Here is a 21,781-nt window from a genome sequence, read left to right as displayed (position 1 = left end):
AGTTGCTGTGAAGGAGACGAGAGAAGCAGACAGGCAGTCAGGTGTTCCTCCATCAGTTTATTAGGCAGACAGAGACAACAGAGCAGCGGGGCCTGAGCCCCCACCAGCAGGCTCGCCGGTGGGAGACACACACAAACTTACATGTTCAGTGTATATAACTTATATTAGCCATTCTGTCAATTATAGCAGGGCTTATCTTCCTCAAACAGACCACGTCTTTAGACCTTAACCCAAACCCTGCCACGAATAGGGTGATAAAGTGAGAATGACCACAGCTTTTTGTCCAGTCACACTACATAAACAGGTGCTGGCTCATTCTTACCTAACCTTAAGAATTTGTAGTTTTTGATCCACTTTGATCTACAGAGAAAAAAAAAGAAGGCTCAGCCTTCCTGGGGCAGACTGGCCCTTACAGAATGTATACTGTTTCCTGAGTGCGGCATGGAAGAGAAGGCCATCATTCCCACAGAGATGGTGAACGGACACAAGGACCTGAGCCAGTGCAGCTGCTACAGACTGCATGAGGTGAGAAAAGCCCTTACACAACATATGGGGCATAGTGAATGGACAAGGAGGCAAGGAGAAAAGCTGACAGGGGGTGGGGTGTATGGGCCAGATGACTCGACTGACATGCGGGTCTGAATTCAGAAAATTCTTAATTTGTGACTATGCCCCAGCCCCACAGGAGGATAGACTGACCCCACACCTCATAACTTGCGCCGTATACTGGCCTGGAAGGTTCTCAGTGACCTAAGTCTGGTAATTGGGAGGAATACAGAGGTTTGTTGGGATTTTCTAGCTTGAGTTTTTCTTTTTCATCCTAGAGCTTTTCTTTTTTGTTGACAAATGGGAGAATACGATGAAGCCACAGCCTTCCTGGGGCAGACTGGCCCTTATTTCTGGAGGATGTTTTTCCTCGTGAATACCGTCTGGTTGATCGTCGGACTCAATGGTATGAATATCGTTTTTGTCGCCGCCACTCCAAAACACCACTGTTTCATTCCTGAGGCCAACCTGAGTGCGGCGTGGAGGAAGGCCATCATTCCCATAGAGGTGGTGAACGGACAGGAGGAGCAGAGCCGATGCCAGCGCTACAGACTGGATGAGGTCAGGAACCTGTCTGCTCTGGGCTACATCCCCGGTCAGGATGTGAACCTCACTGAACTGAGACAGGAGAGCTGTGTGGACGGATGGAGCTACAGCCAAGACGTCTTCCACTCCACCATAGTCACTGAGGTCAGTGTGTGTGTGTGCGTGCGTGTGCTGAAAATGTTAAAGGCCCAAAACACCAGACTATTGTTGACTATTGTTGATGATGTACATGATAATCACTGGCTATCAAATCATAGGTTTAGACATCAGCTATTCTGTATTATCATGTTTGATTCAGGAGTTATATATTTGGTTGGTTCCATGTCTGAAAATGCCCCAAACGGTACAAGTGCAACAAGTTTCATGCTTTTATGAAAAAGTCTCAATCGTTCGTGTGTGTGTGTGTGTGTGTGTGTGTGTGTGTGTGTGTGTGTGTGTGTGTGTGTGTGTGTGTGTGTGTGTGTGTGTGTGTGTGTGTGTGTGTGTGTGGCAGGGATGGGGGCATGTGTTCATTTTATTAATCATCAGAATCTCTCCTAACAGTGGGACCTTGTGTGTGACAATCAGTGGATGGTTCCCTTTGCGACGTCAGCTCTCTATGTGGGCTTCCTGCTTGGGTGCTTAATCTCTGGACAGTTGTCTGACCGGTATTACATTTTTTATCTTTTTTAATTGAAAATCCCTGAAACACAGGTTCTTGTATTGCTGCAGTTATGACTGTAGTGCCTTACAATACATACATTGCCTGAGTATTAGAGTGGTGCTTCAACAAAATATTCATTTAATGCAAAGAAGACAAATTCTGTAATCTGTATGACTCTTTTGGTACAAACAGGAACAATCTTTGTCCATGACACTGTTATATAATGGATTTGCATTACAGAAGATGACAATGCAGTGGATCAAATGCTTAAAGATGGCATCGCCCAGCCCTGCATACATTCAAATTTCATTCAGAAGTTTGTTGGCGTCCCTATTTTAGACATGTTTCTCATTTTGAATTGTCGCTTACATTGTCATTTAGATCAACTGACACCAGACATGTCCACAATTCCAGTCGAAAACAATTAATACAAATTGCTTTGTTGTTATTATTTCTGTTCCATGTAGGTTTGGGAGGAAAAAGATTGTCTTCTTCTCTCTTTGGATTCATTGTTTATTTGACCTGCTTCTGGCCTTCTCCAACTCATGGATGATGTTCTGTGTCGTCTATTTGCTTGTTGGAGCCTCCCAGATATCCATATGCATCTCTGCATATGTACTTGGTAAGTACAGTAAAATATTCCTCATTCCCTCTTTGTTTTATCTAAATCACCTGTATATTTTACCATATAACCAGTGATGGAAAAAAAATATTCAATGTTCTACTTAAAGGTCCGCTGTCACACCCCGAAATTATAATTGTTGCGACCGAAGGTCGCATATACTCTGAAAAACCGTGTCGCTTGAGTGACCTTCCTTCCTTCCTTCCTTCCTTCCTTCCTTCCGTAACCTTCCTTCTGTAACCTTCCTTCTGTACGGGAGTGATGTCAGTGTGATGTCAGCGAGTTGTGACATCACTTCCTGTACGGGGCGGCTACACGAAATGTGGATAACACTATATATGGAGATAGTCCAGTCCATCATGTCATATGGGACTACCGTCATAGACAGTAGCCAAAAGAGAAGGATACACAAGACTAAGAAAGACAAAAAAGAGAAGAATAAAAAAGAAAAAAAAGGAGGAGGAGGATAAAGATACCAAAAGGAGAGAGAAGAAAGGGTGGATGAGGTACAATGTGTCTCAGAAAAGAAAATTTAACAAGGAGGTGGCAACGGGGCGGCTAGATAAAGTTATTAGGCCTGGATCCGACTTTAAGTCGACGCACAGGATTCCAGAAGTGTAGCGCTTATTCGCTCTTGTATCAAACTGGTACTCGAAACGTTCTTAGAATTTAATATATATTTTCTAAAGTAAATATGGTAAATGGTAAATGGTAAATGGTGCATTTATATAGCGCTTTTAATCCAAAGCGCTTTACATAGATTGTGCATTACATTCACCCATTCACACACACATTCATACACCGGTGGCAGATGAAGCCATGCAAGGCACCAACCTACTCATCGGAGGCAATTAGGGGTTCAGAGTCTTGCCCAAGGACCCTTCGACATTAACTCAGGGGGAGCCCGGATTCGAACTGGGAACCCTTCGGGATTTATACCCTTCGTGCTCTAATACCAGTTTCTCTACCCCTGAGCTATGCCGCCCTCTATATGGGGGCGGCTGTGAAAAAAAGAGAAGAATAAAAAAGAAAACAAGAATTGACACACAGTCAATATAAAATCTGGTGGATTGGTGTGTTGAAGTTAGTGTAAAAAAAGTTTGAAAAAAATAATTTTTGAAAAAAAAAAAAAGTTTGAAAAAATCTTTTTTTAGAAAAAAAAAATGTTTAGGTCCAAAAATGTGTTAAAAAATCGACCTGATGGTGGCGCTATATGGGACAGATCCATGTCGATGAGATAAGTGTAGACATACTGTGTAGCGATTTGTGTGATTGCGACCGTCAGGGAGCAGTTTACTATGAAAACCTCCACCGGCCGTCCGTCCGTCGGTCGGTCGGTCGGTCGGTCGGTCGGTCGGTCACACGTCACACCTTTGCCCTGCTCATATCTCCGCATCAGTATATAGGGCTTGTTTGTTTATTGTATGACATCACGCCACATCATCAGCTGTGGACTCTGTGATGTCATCGTATCGCATCAGTATATAGGGCTTGTTTGTTTATTGTATGACATCACGCCACATCATCAGCTGTGGACTCTGTGATGTCATCGTATCTCCATATATGGCCATCTCCGTATATGGAGATATAAGTCGTCCATGCCCAAGTATGGGCTGGTGAGGTCAGACTTTGTGTGATGCGTAGGTTATCTCCATATATGGAGATTCAACATTCCAGGCAATGCTCTCTTCCCTGGTGAGAATTGCCCCTTTATATAGGGCTTGTTTGTGTATTGTATGACATCACGCCACATCATCAGCTGTGGACTCTGTGATGTCATCGTATCTCCATATATGGCCATCTCCGTATATGGAGATATAAGTCGTCCATGCCCAAGTATGGGCTGGTGAGGTCAGACTTTGTGTGATGCGTAGGTTATCTCCATATATGGAGATTCAACATTCCAGGTGTAACTATGGCTACCCGTATGACGTGAGAGGTGGAGGTTGTGATATTTGTGGAGATAAGCGACCAACGGTCGCTTATCTCCCGATTAGGGAGTCTTACTGGTTTTAGGGCAAAAACTGTAGGAGCAGTATTCAAAAATGAGTTTTAAAAAATTTGGCGGGGGTCCCTGGAGCTGCGGGGGTCCCTGGAAGGGTGGAGGTTGTGGATTGGCAGACAAGGATTGTGTGTGGAAAATTTCACATGGATAGGGGCAAAAAAGTGTGATGTGACGTGACAGACAGACTGACGGACAGACAGACAGGCGGTGGAGGTTTTCATAGTAACTGCGACCTGACGGTCGCAATTATAATCATTAGTATTGTTTATTTTAATTATTATTATTAAGGAACTCTAGAAATCTCAGTTGGAACTGTTACCCCAGTGACCCGATGCTGGATAAGCGGTTGAAGATGGATGGATGGATGGATGGATTATTTTAGAGTAAGCTACTTTATTTACCATTATTGTGTAGCAATAAAACACAGGCTTATAGTTTAATAAAGAGCCTAAATGCAACAATAGTATAGGCTTGTCATTCATGATGGATTGCTTTGTAGATTAGCATTATTGGGCTAAATGTAAAGACGCTACGCTGCGCCAACCGTGAATTCAACACAATCTGCTGTTGAGCAGTTTAACCAATTTGCTACGTACGTCTACACAAACGGTCAGATTACAAAGATAAATTGCTTAGTGAAGGCTCACGGATGTCACCATAGGGTACGCTCCAGCAGAATGTCCCGTAATGATCGTATTATTTAAAGAGGAGCATTTTAATCCGATCGGTCGTCGTTTCCCTAAAAAGGTATTAATGTATCTAAGTGCAGTACACCTCGCAACCGATGGGGTCGCATGGCTGAAAAACAACAGAAAATGACGTCTGATCGGATTAAAATGCTGTTTATTAAACAATACGAAAGATACGGGTAATTCTGCTTGAGCGTACCATACTGTGACATCTGTGAGACTTCAGTAAGCACTTTATCTTTGAAATATGAACGTTTTTGTAGACGTACGTAGCAAATAGGTTTAACTGCTCAACACGAGGTTGAAGTGAATTTATTACGTGCGCAACACCGTGACTTGTGTCGTGCCCTATCTAAATTGGTCGGGCTAACAGTGCTAAATGTAGCATAATCAGTGTTTGTGTAACTTCAGTCAGAAGATAATCTGACGGTTCTGACAGACTTAACCTCCTCGCGTTGTGAGCTTGTAGAAGAGCAAACATAGAGTTGGGTCGCCGTTTTATTCCATGAGTAATTGTGTATAACATGCCTGCGTTAGCCTGCAGCTAGCGCTAGCTAACGTTAGCGTTAGCCGTTAGCCACACATCCAGAATAGTCTAATAAGTCAATTTTCCAACGGCGAGTGAACGATTGCATTCCGTGTCCTTCATGGATTTTTTTTCCCCCTGGCTGTCAATGTTTTTATTGTCCAACACGTGTATGATTCTCTCTGTATAATAAACATTTGGTTGCATAACACAAAGAATGATAGCCGATCTACAGCTGCAGAGTCTTTTCTCTCTGGCTCCCGTTTAGAGATGGGACGTTCGAGAACGAATCGAGTCTTTTGAACGGCTCTTTGAAATGAACGATGGGATCCGGTTCGCAGTAAGGAGCCGTTCCTTTCTAAATGAACAGTTGTGGGGAAAAGTAGGCAATTCCTTTACATAAGTACAAATATCAATACTGCAATCAATGTGGAAATACTCTGCCACAGTAGAAGTTTGGATTGTTAACGTACTTTTATATATATATATATATATATATATATATATATATATATATATATATATATACATATATATATGTATATATATATATAGGGGCTGTTAAGTATGACATCATTTTGTAGGCAGAGGAGAATTTCTGCCCCCAGTTTCCGTGAATCTTTTTACTATTTTTACTATTTACACATTTTTCTTCTCTTTGTTGTTGAAAGGAAAGTGTTAGAATGATACTTTAGTCGTTATTTTTTAGTCGTTGTTTTTTGAAATAGCGAGGGACAGAAAATGCTCTGGGGGCAGATTCTCCTCTGCCTACAAAATGATGTCACGGCTTAAAAGCCCTTATTGCAATGATTTCAATTCATAATTCACATTTTATGTCCATAGTTGCAATAATTTTCTTTTCTTTTTATTTATTTTTTTACATCTTTTTTAAACACCACCACCACAAACACCCACCACCTACATAACACAATAAAAAAAACATGAAATAAAATAAAAATAAAATAAAGAGGCTTTTTTTTGGAAAATACAACATAAAATGGACCGCAACAAAAAGAAGAGGGGTTATGTGGGCACGTTATCCTTATTTATGAATGTTAATGTACTTGAGTAAATGTACAAAAGTATGGGTGTCAAAATATAGTAGAAAGTACTCATTATGCAGAATGTCCTGTTTTCACATTAGTATTGTTTATTTTAATTATTATTATTAAGGAACTCTAGAAATCTCAGTTGGAACTGTTACCCCAGTGACCCGATGCTGGATAAGCGGTTGAAGATGGATGGATGGATGGATGGATTATTTTAGAGTAAGCTACTTTATTTACCATTATTGTGTAGCAATAAAACACAGGCTTATAGTTTAATAAAGAGCCTAAATGCAACAATAGTATAGGCTTGTCATTCATGATGGATTGCTTTGTAGATTAGCATTATTGGGCTAAATGTAAAGACGCTACGCTGCGCCAACCGTGAATTCAACACAATCTGCTGTTGAGCAGTTTAACCAATTTGCTACGTACGTCTACACAAACGGTCAGATTACAAAGATAAATTGCTTAGTGAAGGCTCACGGATGTCACCATAGGGTACGCTCCAGCAGAATGTCCCGTAATGATCGTATTATTTAAAGAGGAGCATTTTAATCCGATCGGTCGTCGTTTCCCTAAAAAGGTATTAATGTATCTAAGTGCAGTACACCTCGCAACCGATGGGGTCGCATGGCTGAAAAACAACAGAAAATGACGTCTGATCGGATTAAAATGCTGTTTATTAAACAATACGAAAGATACGGGTAATTCTGCTTGAGCGTACCATACTGTGACATCTGTGAGACTTCAGTAAGCACTTTATCTTTGAAATATGAACGTTTTTGTAGACGTACGTAGCAAATAGGTTTAACTGCTCAACACGAGGTTGAAGTGAATTTATTACGTGCGCAACACCGTGACTCGTGTCGTGCCCTATCTAAATTGGTCGGGCTAACAGTGCTAAATGTAGCATAATCAGTGTTTGTGTAACTTCAGTCAGAAGATAATCTGACGGTTCTGACAGACTTAACCTCCTCGAGTTGTGAGCTTGTAGAAGAGCAAACATAGAGTTGGGTCGCCGTTTTATTCCATGAGTAATTGTGTATAACATGCCTGCGTTAGCCTGCAGCTAGCGCTAGCTAACGTTAGCATTAGCCGTTAGCCACACATCCAGAATAGTCTAATAAGTCAATTTTCCAACGGCGAGTGAACGATTGCATTCCGTGTCCTTCATGGATTTTTTTCCCCCCTGGCTGTCAATGTTTTTATTGTCCAACACGTGTATGATTCTCTCTGTATAATAAACATTTGGTTGCATAACACAAAGAATGATAGCCGATCTACAGCTGCAGAGTCTTTTCTCTCTGGCTCCCGTTTAGAGATGGGACGTTCGAGAACGAATCGAGTCTTTTGAACGGCTCTTTGAAATGAACGATGGGATCCGGTTCGCAGTAAGGAGCCGTTCCTTTCTAAATGAACAGTTGTGGGGAAAAGTAGGCAATTCCTTTACATAAGTACAAATATCAATACTGCAATCAATGTGGAAATACTCTGCCACAGTAGAAGTTTGGATTGTTAACGTACTTTTATATATATATATATATATATATATATATATATATATATATATATATAGGGGCTGTTAAGTATGACATCATTTTGTAGGCAGAGGAGAATTTCTGCCCCCAGTTTCCGTGAATCTTTTTACTATTTTTACTATTTATACATTTTTCTTCTCTTTGTTGTTGAAAGGAAAGTGTTAGAATGATACTTTAGTCGTTATTTTTTAGTCGTTGTTTTTTGAAATAGCGAGGGACAGAAAATGCTCTGGGGGCAGATTCTCCTCTGCCTACAAAATGATGTCACGGCTTAAAAGCCCTTATTGCAATGATTTCAATTCATAATTCACATTTTATGTCCATAGTTGCAATAATTTTCTTTTCTTTTTATTTATTTTTTACATCTTTTTTAAACACCACCACCACAAACACCCACCACTTACATAACACAATAAAAAAAACATGAAATAAAATAAAAATAAAATAAAGAGGCTTTTTTTGGAAAATACAACATAAAATGGACCGCAACAAAAAGAAGAGGGGTTATGTGGGCTCGTTATCCTTATTTATGAATGTTAATGTACTTGAGTAAATGTACAAAAGTATGGGTGTCAAAATATAGTAGAAAGTACTCATTATGCAGAATGTCCTGTTTCACAGGTTTTCCCAATTAATAAAATGTAGAAAAATCATTTGAAAATAGCAGATCTACAAGCTCACAATGCGTCGCAACGCGACGCATTGTGAGCTTGTAGATCGGCTATTTTCAAATGGCAGGTATGTACCTATATATATGTCAGAAATAAATGTATACAGGGTTGTATAAGTTATTTGTTGTAATTATAATCAAAATCTACAAAGTAAGTAACTATAGTAACTAGAATGAGCCAGTCTTTTGAACGGCTCTTTGAAAGGAACGGATTCCAGAGATCCGGCTCACTTCAAAGAGCCATAAATCCCATCTCTACTCCCGTTGCCGTTTGTAACCCATAGTCTGGAGGAGCGTTAAACTCGCCTGCGATTGGCTCTAATGCAGTTCTTTTCCCCCCTTCCCCCCCATTGTCTGGAGGGCCGCGACAGCCAATAGGCAAATAGGTCCCCTGTATGTGGCGCCAGAAACTCACCTAAATGTTGAAATCTGTTTCCAGATTTAAAAAGGAGGAGGAGGAGGATAAAGATACCAAAAGGAGAGAGAAGAAAGGGTGGATGAGGTACAATGTGCGGTATCCTCCTTGTCAAGCTCGACGTTGGGCATTTGGACCTATACATGGAGAAATGGAGCGAACCTGTGTGGCCTAAACATGGAGATGTGGTACAGAATGACTCATATATGGGCATAAAAAGTATGTCATGTGACATCACTTCCTGTACAGACACTCAGACAGACATTGACTCCGGCCTTAAAATGGCTACTGTCTATGACGGTAGTCCCATATGACATGATGGACTGGACTATCTCCATATATAGTGTTCTCCACATCTCCATGTTTAGGCCCTATCACTCACACCCTAGGTGGGGTTGGCGATAGGGCCTTTTTTTGTGTGGAGTTTGCATGTTCTCCTCGTGTCTCCTAGGGTTGATAACAACTAGAATCGTCAGAGAAACGCTGTGGTTGGCCAGATAGTCAAGGATTGGCGCGAGGGCGAGGTCGCATGTCACCCTGAGGTCGCATTCCACCCTCAGGTGTCTTACTAGTAGTATGATACAGTAGGATACAGTAGGTCACGTGGTCTTTTTTAAAACGGTCTGAAATACTCTAAATCAAATGATCCCATCCCCCGTAGCGCAACCCCTCCACTCCCGGGGAGGAGGAGAAGACAGAAGAGACAGACAGACAGACTCAGTCTGGAGAACTGCTGATAAACACAGCGTTTCTATTCCGGCTTTCACTTACTTACCCCAACATCGTTCCTTATATTGAAACTATTAACGTTATGGAGAACGCATTCTAGCGCGATTAACCAGAGCTCTCAGGTGTGTGTGTGTGTGTGTGTGTGTGTGTGTGTGTGTGTGTGTGTGTGTGTGTGTGTGTGTGTGTGTGTGTGTGTGTGTGTGTGTGTGTGTGTGTGTGTGTGTGTGTGTGTGTGTGTGTGTGTGTGTGTGTGTGTGTGTACAGCTTGCAGGGGGAGCAGGCAGCGGGGGGAAGTTGCAAGGCCCCCCCCCCCCCCCCCCCGCGTGTAGTTCCCAGCTGCCCGACATCCCCATGGAAAACATTGTGTCTTCCATTTCAACCATTAAACATAAACAAGCATATTCACATGAACAATGGGGAAGTAACAACCAGTAACCACCGGAAATATAATTTTTATATGCACAGATTTATATATTAATTTGTGGCTTTAGCTTTAGCTTTAGTGCTAGCCCAGTAGCCCTTTGGGAGCAGAGCATAGGAGCAGAGAAGTTGTTTCTGAGGGCTTAGAGCGACCCTGCGGGCGATGGGAAGAAAATGTACATTGTACAGACATACAGTAAGTAACAGTCAATTAATTTGATTGGCTTATCGTGCATTCCCACAATGACATCAAATAAATATTTATTTTGTTTTTAAGATGATTTCTTAAGGTGACAGTAACCCTTAAGGTGACATAGTCCCTTTAAGTAAAAGTATCAATACTACAATGTAGATACACTCTGTTACAAGTAAAATACCATCATTCTAAATTAACGTGAGTAAAAGCACAAAAGTGTTGGCACCACAATGTACACTTTTAGTGCCTATCCCGAAGATATTCGGGATTTTAAAAGCGGGTGGTAAAGGGATATACGTATATTGCCTGGCTCCACGCTCCAGCCCACTCTGAGTGGACTGGTTCTCTTGGTCTGGCTAAAGTTTCTCTGGTTTAGGCAGAACCAAGCCAATGAGAGTTGGAGCATCGGAGGAGGGGGTGGGTCCAACTTTTGAAAATCAACAGAAACAGTGGAGGGAGGGGAGCTCAGCCAAAGCTCTTAATTGCTCCCTTTGAACTTCAAAGGGGGTTTTGCACACCTTGTTAGCATCAAAGACAACGACCTGTTTGATGCCTGTCATAGAGGGGAGGGGGGAATGTTTTTGTGTACACACAAGTCAAACACAACACCTCCCACCAGATCTCTTGTGATTGGGAATTTCAAATTTCAAACCCCTCCCCTTTGAAATCTCTTGTCAATGGGACAATGTCAGACTCAATCTCAGCACAGAGTCTGAAATCAGGCTTGGATATAGCCTATACAGTATATCATTTTATATTATTAATCAACGTTACTTTCCTAAATTTACCTACACATTTTACTTAAAGGGGCGCTCCACCACTTTTCAACCTATCTTCATATAATGAATAGGTCCCCACTAATGTTCATGATAAAATATCACCATTTTTTTCTACTCAGTTTGGGTCTCATAGGAGAGTTGTGGGTGGGTCAAATCCTTCCTACCGGTGACATCATCAATGGGAAATGCAAGTTAATAGAAACTGCAGGCTTTCTATTCCTGAAAAAGTTGCAATGTTAAAGTGGAAGCCATTGTTCTCGTGATAATAAAAATCTTTTTTTTTTTTCAAAAATATTATTAAAAATAAAATTGTCACACGATGATGTCACCGGTAGGAAGGATTTGACAGCTCTCCTATGAGACCCAGACTGAATAGAAAAAAATTGTGCTATTTTATCATGAACATTAGTGAGGACCTATTATATGAAGACAGGTTGAAAAGTGCTGAACTACTCCTTTAAGTACAGTACTTGAAGTAAATGTGATTCCTCATCATTCAATCTTGATTATATTGTCTTCCACAGGGACAGAGGTGCTGAGTAATTCTATGCGTGTGCTCTATGCAACACTGGGGTCCTTTCTCTTCATCGACATTGGGTACATGGTGCTGCCCGGGATTGCATTTGGCATGAGGGCATGGAGGACTCTTCTTATCATTCTCTCCTTGGTGTCTGTGGCTTACATCCCATTATGGTGGTAAGTTCCTCATATCTGCACAGAGGTGCTGACTAAAGGCATACTGGCTGGAAGTGATCAACTCAACTCAAAAGTCAATCAAATCCTAGAGTGGCTCAAACTCATAGGTTCAGTAACTCATTCAAAGGCATAGAGGCTATTCTTAGAAGTGGTGGCAGAAGGGAACAAGTGGAACCTCATGTAAATAACAAAATATCAATTCCACATTTTTACCTTTAAAGATTATTCAATCACATCAACCTGTCATCCCTATTTTGAGCATTATTCACCTTATTCCTAGCCACTCCCACTGTGGGCCTGGCCAAATATATATATTGTTAGGCTTCAGACAGACATTGGATGCACAAGCCTCTAGCATGCCCTTGGGGGAGGCGGGGGGGAGCGGCGTCCAATACATTCCCTTAAGCCTTAAGGCAAAGCTATAGAGGCAAGCTATAACATGTGACTTCATAACATGTGGCAGAAATAGTGTTCGTTCATGATCTGGACCACAGGCTTTCATTGACTCCAATGCATTTCACCGAACTTCCGGCTGCAGTTTGGCTCCCATGGTGCGACGAAAAAGCTGACTGGAATTGCGTGATAGCGAAAATGACATCTGTGACCTTACCTTCTTTTTAATATACCTTGTTACTAGGGAGGAAGTGAAAAGATATTGACTGAAGCAACACACAGAGAAAAACTCAACGTCACCCCTGTAAAAGGCAATGGTGGCGGCTGGAGAAGGCCAGGAATAAGGTGAATTGGCCAAATATTTCCCAAACTCCCCAAAAATCCCATCATCTTGACACAGCCGGTGGGCCTTGAATTACTAGAGTTTGAGAACTCCTGTTATAGCTGATAAAGTCAACACCCAGTAACACAAATTGTTTGTGCAGGTTGCTCCCAGAGTCTCCTCGGTGGCTGTTCACTCAGGGCAGAATAAGGGAGGCTGACGCCATACTGAGGTATGCAGCCAGGAAAAACAAGGTCGAAGCACCACTGGTCATCTTTAAAGAGGCAGAGGTAAGGTCCATTGTGCTTGTTAGTGGAAGAGTCCCATGAAATCTCAGCTTCTTTTTCAATGACGACACTAATTCTGTTAAATGTCTAAGTCTTGTTTGTATTACTTTATAGAAGGAGGTTTCACTGACACCAAAACAATACACCTTCCTTGATATTCTGAAATCCAGAAACATAAGCTGCATCACACTTTTGAGTATGTTTATATGGTGAGTTCTTAATTCCAGTCTCATCTTTCTGATTACAGAGAAGGTTTAACATTCACAAATCATCTGATTAAAGATTCATGTTCATTGTGGGCTCGCCTGAAAGGCGAGAACACTATGTTATCTTCATTATTTATAGAGTTCCGCCGCAGGAGTTCCATCGTAGACAGTACAAAGGCAGGGCCCTTAGCCAATGAGGTGTAATTGAGGAGTGGAAAAACATCTGGGAGTGGTGGTAGCTGGAGTATTGGTTGAGCTTCATATGACAGTTAGCATGTTGGAGAAGATAGTCACGAGCGAGCCCACACTGTTTCATAGGAACAGTATTTCTAGTTAAAAATATTATGCAAATATTTAATATTAAATTAATGTAGGCCTACTTGATAAAACAATGTACGGTATCAATAAACAACTAATGCGATTATCTTTTAAATATTTGTTTTTATTCTCAAGGGTGGCAATAAACATGGGCTACTTTGGACTCTGCTTGAACACTTCTAATCTAAGCGGAGATCCCTTCTTAAATTGCTTCTTATCAGCCGTCATTGAGGCCCCTGCTTATATTGCAACTACATGGCTTTTGAAGAAATGTCCCAGGAGAATAATGCTGTCTGCATTCCTCATCACCGGAGGAGTGTTTCTCCTGCTTATCCAAATTGTCCCCAAAGGTGAGTCTTATTTTGTGTTACATGAAACCCACTTCACCTAATCTCACAAAAGCATCGATTCAAGTGTTTATCTGCATGATGGCTGTATATAACTTGTAATTATCTTGTATTAAAGGAGAATTCCGGGCTAAATGGCTTCCTTATCTTAATTTGTTGTTATTTTATCTCCCAACGGTGCACTGCACACTTCAAACTGGGTTTGATTTTATATATATATATATATATATATATATATATATATATATATATATATATATATATATATATCATATATGCCTATCTTTTTGTCTATTTTAATAGTGGAGTTTAATAATGGATCTCTCTCGCTCACTCACTCTGTCTCTTGTTGACTGTGCGTTGCCGTTGTTAACACATGGGAAGCCAAGGTTTCTAACATTTCTAGCTGTTGCTGCTGCCGCCGCTCACTCACGCTTTGTTTTGAAGAGCCTCGGAAGCTTTGTGCGTGTGCACGTGAGTGTCCACTGACGATTGAGGAAGAAAATCCATTTGTTTACAAACGCTTGCGAAACTAAAATCCAAACCGGGGCCGACCATCGCGGTAAAGTGTCGCCGTGAAAACAATCAGATCTCTGCTTCCCTTGTGTTCTTTGCACCTCATTCATAGATAATGCCCTTTTTATGTTTCAGCCTAGAATGGAAATCAATGCAGCCTAGTCGCGCCATTTTCTCTCTCTGCGAGCCACGGTGTGACGTATGGACTAGGGTCATTCACAGACAACACAACATGCGCGCAGCACGCTGCACAGTTAACCCTTTGTTGTCTCGTTGAGGAACGAGACAACTCCTTTTGGCAGAGCGACCTCTAGTGGCCTTATCTCGTTACTGAACGAGTTTGGCCCCTTGGGTGTTAAATGATACCACTCTCCAGTCGGTGCGTGCAAGAACTCGACTACATCATTAAAAGTAGACAGGCAAAGTCATTCTCTCTTTGCCATGTCAATACAAATGTCACGATGCAGTGTCAGCCTGTTACTTCATCAAAATCATTTCACTGCACTGTTTGCAATCGCCCTTTCCAACCACAAAATCCTTGACATCTTGCATGTGTTGCGGGCTCGTAGACCTGTTCTGCCAGAGAGATTTGCAGCACCGTCGTAACATTGTTCTCTGCACTTAGGCCTACTTATTGGCAGTGTGAATCGTTGAGCTACTGTAATTGTAATGTAAATCTGGCTGAGTGCTCCTCATTACGGCTGGGTGCTCGAGCGATGGAGGACTCACAGTATCGGCACCCCTTTGCTGGGTGTCAATCCTCAAGTCTATCTCCATTTCCTGTCAGTCTACTGTCCTATCAATAAAAGCATAAAAGCCCCAAAACAAATCTCAAAACATATATAATAATAATATTGCCACTGCTAATAAAAACATAATCAACCAAATTTTTGTCCTGACCAGGCCTCTCAGTTCAAGGTAATACAAACCAAACATCATGTCTCATACAGTATCCCACAACCTTAATTAGAATCGCCCCGTGTGTGTGTGTGTGTGTGTGTGTTTCCATCTGTAACTCCACGTTCAGCAGTTGTTCAATTGTCTAAAAAACATAATACAAAAATCAATAACGCATGTACCTTGCCCAACATCAACTTTATCAACTTCAGATGTGTCTCTACTTCTCATAATCCCCAAATGTTTAAAATATTTTCCCAAATTTTGGCCTGTAGGCGGCTTTGTCCTGTGATGCGAATTACATCACAAATGGGCGTCACCAAGCAGCACACTCCCAGTCCGGGGGCAGTTCCTCCAGAGAGAGCAAAATCACAGTCTGTCTGCTTCACACCAAGGGGGACTAACAGGCACACACACAAAGGGGCCTGGCCCCCGCAGGGGGCTGTAGGCTAGTCAAAGTTATTAGTACACATTCCCATCCACCTTCATCGTTCACAATCCCTGTTCTGCTTAATGTATACGTATAAAAAAGTTATTTAGTTAGTTATAATGCAAATACACGCCAGATAACTAAAATTGTTCCCCTGCTCATTATTGGTGTGACTTTTACCGTCACACACCGGCAATAATTCTTACAAAATGGGCGTCACATCTTGTCAAGTGGTCCCTATCTAATTTCAGAATTAAATCTCTCCCCTACAGACCTTCGTGAAATTGCTGTGGCTATGGAAATGATTGGGAAGTTTGGCTTTACCATGGCCTTCAGCACAGTGTACATCTACACAGCAGAGATCTACCCCACTGTGATCAGGAACATGGGCATGGGCGTTTGTGCTTCAGCTGCCCGTATAGGCAGCATCACAGCTCCTTACATCGTTTATTTGGGTATGTATTGTATACTATGTGCCTTATGGAACACCTGTGACTTGTATTGGAGCCATTGACTGAAGATGTATACCAGGCTGTGTATACTAATGTATAGTAGTTACTGTTCATACTTCATTAGGGCAACCAGACTATAGTACTTTATTTTGCAGCGCTACTCGTCCAACAGTTTTGGTGGCACGCAGTTGGGCCATGTGTCAAATTGTCTGGCTTCATTGGGAATCGTCTGCTTGCATTTTGCTACGAGTTACGTTATATAGTTTAATTTATATTAATTTATTAAATAATTAATTTTCTCCATTGACTTGAATGGGGAAAATGCAAAAATGTAACTTTTCCCAAATATGGGTGTGACTGACACTGAAGTCTGATGTCATAGAACCACATGAGACTGACAGTACAGGTCTATCCACAAAAAATAGAATATTGTGTAAAAGTTCATTTTCTTCAATTACAATTACATTTTTAAAACTTTCATAAATTCTAGATTCATTGTGCAGTGAAATATTCAAAACCTTATTTGTTTTAATTGTGATTTTTATGGCATATATACAGTGAAGTAAATTATTATACATTATTATATGTATGATAATACATTTGTACACAAACAAAAACAGTCTGTACAGGGCGAAGGCCAGACATTCCACTAGGAGTGCAGGGTGAAAGGTCGACCTGGGCCTCAATGGATAAACATGTGAAGGGAGTCACATTTCATCCAGAGTGCGTGCACACACACACACACGAGAACAGGACACACGCACATACTGGTATAGCTCTCTCATCCCTATATGGTCATGTTCAAGTTAACACACACACCTCATGCACAAACTTAGAAGATGCATGCATGTGCATAGACACTGGGTAAAAGCTAGTCCAAATCTCCGCACTTTGGTCTGTTGTAGTCAGCTCTCATGTGGAGCTGGGGTCTGTTTTAGTCAGCTCTCATGTGGAGCTGGGGTCTGTTGGAAGCTACATCTGTCTAACCTGAACTCCCCGTCTCTTCAATAAAACCAACTATTGATGAACAAAGGACTGGACTTTTACATTTGTTTCCGTGGGCACAGAGAGCCCCAAAACCCCCCACAATACACAACAACAGCTCATGAAAATCAATCTAAAAATATTAGATTATTACTTCAAATGAAGGAATACAGAAATGTCAAACTTCTGAAAGGTTATGTTAATTTATGCACTCATTACTTGGTCTAGAATACTTTTGAACAATAGATTATTACTTCAAATGATGGATTTATAATACAGAAATGTCAAACTTCTGAAACGTTATGTTAATTTATGTATAACAGTACTTGGTCTAGAATACTTTTGAACAAATGTCTTCATCAATGGGGCGTGGCATGAAGGTGGTCAGCCTGTGGTACTGCTGAGGTGATTTGGAATCCCAGGTTTGCTTTGAGAGAGGCCTTAAGCTCATCTGTGTGGTCGAGTCTGGTGTCTCTCATCTTCCTCTTGACAACACAGCACAGATTCTCTGTGGGGTTCAGGTCAGGCCAGTTTACAGGTCAGTTAAGCCCAGTAATACTATGGTCAGTACACCAGTTACTAGTAGTTTTGGCTCTGTTGGCAGGTGCCAAATGCTTCTGGCTAAGGAAATCATCATCTCCATAAAGCTTGTCAACCTATGGAAGCAAAATCCACGGGTAGATCGCTGTGTTGACTCTGAACTTGAAAACACAGTGGACCAACACCAGCAATACAATGTGATGCTGGTTTTGCTCCACACTATACTGTGTTGGCAGGTATAGTATATACCGTGCCCTCTGGAAATGTTTATACATCACCAATGGTTGCATTGTATTTGTGTGTGTTCACAGGCGCTTACAATAAGTATCTACCATACATTCTCATGGGAAGTCTCACTATCGGCTCATCTGTGGTTAACCTCTTCCTTCCTGAGACCCTCAATAAGGACCTTCCAGAAACACTGGAGCAGATGCAGAAATGTCAAGGGTAGGTTCAAATGCCCCAAAGTTACTACAATGTACTTCATTCACATCGATTCACACACAGCCTCTATGGTTTCTCAAAGTGGGTGCTGATACAAGTCCAGGGTTGCGGCAGGTATACTTTGATAATATTCGGAATTTGTCAATATCACTTCAATGTACAAGTTCAGTGGCCTTGTGGTTAAAGTGTCCGCCCTGAGACTTGGAGGTCGGGGTTAGATCCCCGGCCGGGTAATACCAAAGACTCTGAAAATGGGACCCAGTGCCTCCCTGCTTGGTACTCGGCAATCAATTATTTTTCAATCTACACCAAATCTCTTTGCTAAAAATAGCAGATCTACAAGCTCAACGCGAGACGTTGTAAGCTTGTTGATCAGCTAATTAGGGTCCTGCTTAACCTTCCCCATCAGACTCACCTCACCGCAACTCACCAGTTAAGAGTGTGGTGGCTCAGAGTAGATGACAAAGTACAGCAACTTGCAATGGGCCTGGGGCCAGTTGCACCACCAGAACGTAAGTTCTGCCCTTAAGTTAGGGAGTAAAGTCCTTACTAGAGGCTTAGTAACTACTAGTTAGTTTGTAACTAAGTGAGGTACTAACAGGTGTTGCACCACGACTTCTTAAGGCATAACGTAACTAGTAATGCGTAGACTGTTCCTATAGTAATGTATAGTCGCATACAATGACGTCATAGCTCCCGAATCCAATGAAAGCGAACTGTTTCTAGTAAGGAAATAAAGCTTGTATCGTCTTTTGTCAACAGAGACCTCCGTCTCTCCACTGGCATGTGCAGTACAGTACACAAGTCACTGATATGTGCGCACAGGGCGAGCGCATCCCTGCGCAGCGCACTGCCCTGCAAACGGATTGTATCCCCCGTTGTGAAGTAACGCAGAGCAAGTTGCAACGCATATTTGGAGACACAGGGGAAGAGAGCGCACCGTTCAATTCGCTGTTGTGCTGTATGCAGTGGTTGAAAAGTACTCAAATGAATTAAAAAAGTATCAATCCTGCAATATAGAAATACTCTATTAATAGCAGACACATCGTGAGCTTGTAGATCGGCTATTTTCAAATGGCCGAAATATATATAGGGCTTAATATATGTTTTAAACAGATGGGTCGTTTCATTGTTGAATTAATTAAATAGCCGATATAATGCTGTCTGCCACGTTAGTAGTGAAGTTGCTCTACTCCCATAGAGATAGGTTACTTAGTAAAGACTTAGTGCTGCCCAAGGGGTGGTGTAAATATTTAGTTGTTACTTAGAGATACGTAAGAATGGGTGCAACACCTGACATTTTAGTAATGCGTAAGTCTTGACTTAAAAGCCATTTACGTTACAACTAGGCTACGTTATAACTTAGTAACTGCTGGTGCAACCCCGCCCAGGTGTACAAGATACACTACACCACTAAGATACCCATGTACCTGTCAAAATACTTTATAAACGCTAAGGACGTCCACAATTGCAACACCAGAGGCAGCGCCACAGATCATGTTCAAACCAGAGTCATCTCAAACAAAGGGTCAAACTCGTTCTTCTGCTATACCACCAAAATGTGGAACGCCTTACCGAAGGCCTTAAAGGAGTGTGGTTCCCTAGCATCCTTTAAAAACGCCCTAAAAACCACTTACAGACGGTAGCCGTTCGCAACTGGCAATAACAAACCTAGCCCAGCCTTACCCTCCCCTGACCCTTCTTTGTATTTACCTACTGTATATATTTTTTTGCGCTGTTTTGTTTAGTCTCTGTTTATTTTTTTCATTTTCTCCTGACCATATCTACTGCATAGTACTGTGTTCTATTCGTCTGTCATTCAATGTTATATGAGATACTTCAATGGTTTCCTGGGTAAATAAGCCAAGTGCTTTCCTAGGATCTCCTTTTAGTTGACCTTGTACCAGTGAACTGTACCATCATGAAACTGTACTTTTTTCTATGCAAACTTCTAATAAAGTCTTCAATCAATCTATTTTTTGACAAATGTTCCCCCCAGAATAGGGATATTGGGGTTCATGTGGTTAAATTGAGTTGGTACAACTGATGTTGGGGAGGTGTGACCAAGCAGAAGACAGCAAACACCTCTAACCAGCCACCTCTAACTCCACCCTGTGTCACCCGGTGCCAACCACTCACCCATGTCCAACTCCTCCCCTAACAATCACAGTGGTATATAAAACTTGACAAAATGGCGGTATGCATAGTTTCCAGTAACCCACCCTCCCTCCCTCTTCTTTGCTTCCTCTATCCTGTTCTACAGGTTCCTGTCTCTCAACCTACCTCAGCAGAGACGTGTGCCTTGGTCCCCTAAGCAAAAGTATCTGGGTCCGCGACCCCCTCGGAACAACCCTCCTCGGCCACACCCCTCCTAATCACACCTGCCATCCCTTGTCCAGTGCTCTTGACCATATAAGCCACACACTCCTTGCGTGTAGTGCTGACCTTAGATGATCACGCAAGCACCCCACATGTCATTCTTGCACCCATGGCCATCTAAGCCGCACACTCCACGCTTGCGTGTAGTGATGACCTTAGATGACCAGTTGACCACGCATTCAGAATGACATTTTATGCACTTGGCCATCTAAGCTGCACACTCCATGCTTGTCCTTGCAAGCGTGGGGTGTGACCCCAAATGTCATGACCTTAGATGACCATTAGCACTCTGCATCCGTGGCCGTGTATGCTGCACGTCTCATGCCATGCATGCGATGCGCCCATAAACGACCATACTCCAGCAGCTAAAGATTTTATTCGTGCCCTTGGCCATCTAAGCCTGCGTGTAGTGATGACCTTAGATGACCATGCTTGCCCTTGCAAGCGTGGGGTGTGACCTTAGATGACCACACTGGTAACCCCAATGTCATGACCTTAGATGACCATTAGCACTCTGCATCCTAGACCGTTTATGCCGCATGTCCCATGCTACGCATGCGAGGTGCCCATCAACGACCATACTCTTGGGTTTATAGAATAAACAACCTTAAAACTATTTTTGTCTGATGCTTGGTCTCTCCTAGTGAAACGTCAAGTATAACCTTATATTAAATCTGTCATAATGGAAACAGATATTCTCTCAAGTTGTCCTCATGACATGCTGTATAATAGGGTGAAATATTTACATATTTACGTCGCCCAAAGACAAATGTAAGTGCTGTAAAGTAACAATGTAATTCATGGGTGCCGTGGATGAAAACATTATTTACAGGGGTGCCCTGGGCCAAACTGTTTGAGAACCTCTATGAGAAATGATGTCTGCTTATACTGTAGCTATGTTGCAGTCTGCTGCCATCTCCTGTTTGCCCTTTTCTTTATTCACCATTCCTGGCCCTCTCTATGGAGGCTGCCATTTTCTAGAGAGTTTTTCTCTGTGTGCTGCTTCAAAAAAACATCTTTTCACTTCCTCCCAAGTAAGGAAGTGACATGGAATTGTCTGTTGCCATATTTTGCCAAAGAAATAAGCCCAACAGAAGCAACTGGCTATACTACTTTACATTTACATTTGAAAATAGCAGATCAGCAAGCTCACAATGTGTCACATTGCGACACATTGTGAGCTTGTATATTTGCTAT

The 21,781-nt window shown here is 41.9% G+C and overlaps 1 protein-coding gene across 1 annotated transcript; it reads left to right on the top strand.

The window, feature by feature from the left end:
- Positions 1 to 846: 846 nt before the first annotated feature.
- LOC308304826 (solute carrier family 22 member 4-like) lies at positions 847 to 20,580 on the top strand (the record flags this gene model as incomplete). The annotated part of the gene is made up of 10 exons (XM_080749455.1): positions 847 to 1,236; positions 1,636 to 1,739; positions 2,203 to 2,357; positions 11,898 to 12,069; positions 12,948 to 13,074; positions 13,186 to 13,280; positions 13,731 to 13,945; positions 16,058 to 16,240; positions 18,073 to 18,208; positions 20,469 to 20,580. 10 exons carry the CDS (start codon positions 847 to 849, stop codon positions 20,578 to 20,580), a joined length of 1,689 nt encoding a protein of 562 aa, XP_080605581.1.
- Positions 20,581 to 21,781: the final 1,201 nt, after the last annotated feature.

The sequence above is a fragment of the Nannobrachium achirus genome (assembly GCF_963921795.1).
Source record: "Nannobrachium achirus genome assembly, chromosome: 19".
NCBI classification, from domain to species: Eukaryota; Metazoa; Chordata; class Actinopteri; order Myctophiformes; family Myctophidae; genus Nannobrachium; species Nannobrachium achirus.
The sequence above is the reverse complement of the archived record's forward strand: the minus strand, read 5'-3'. Positions and strand labels throughout refer to the sequence as shown.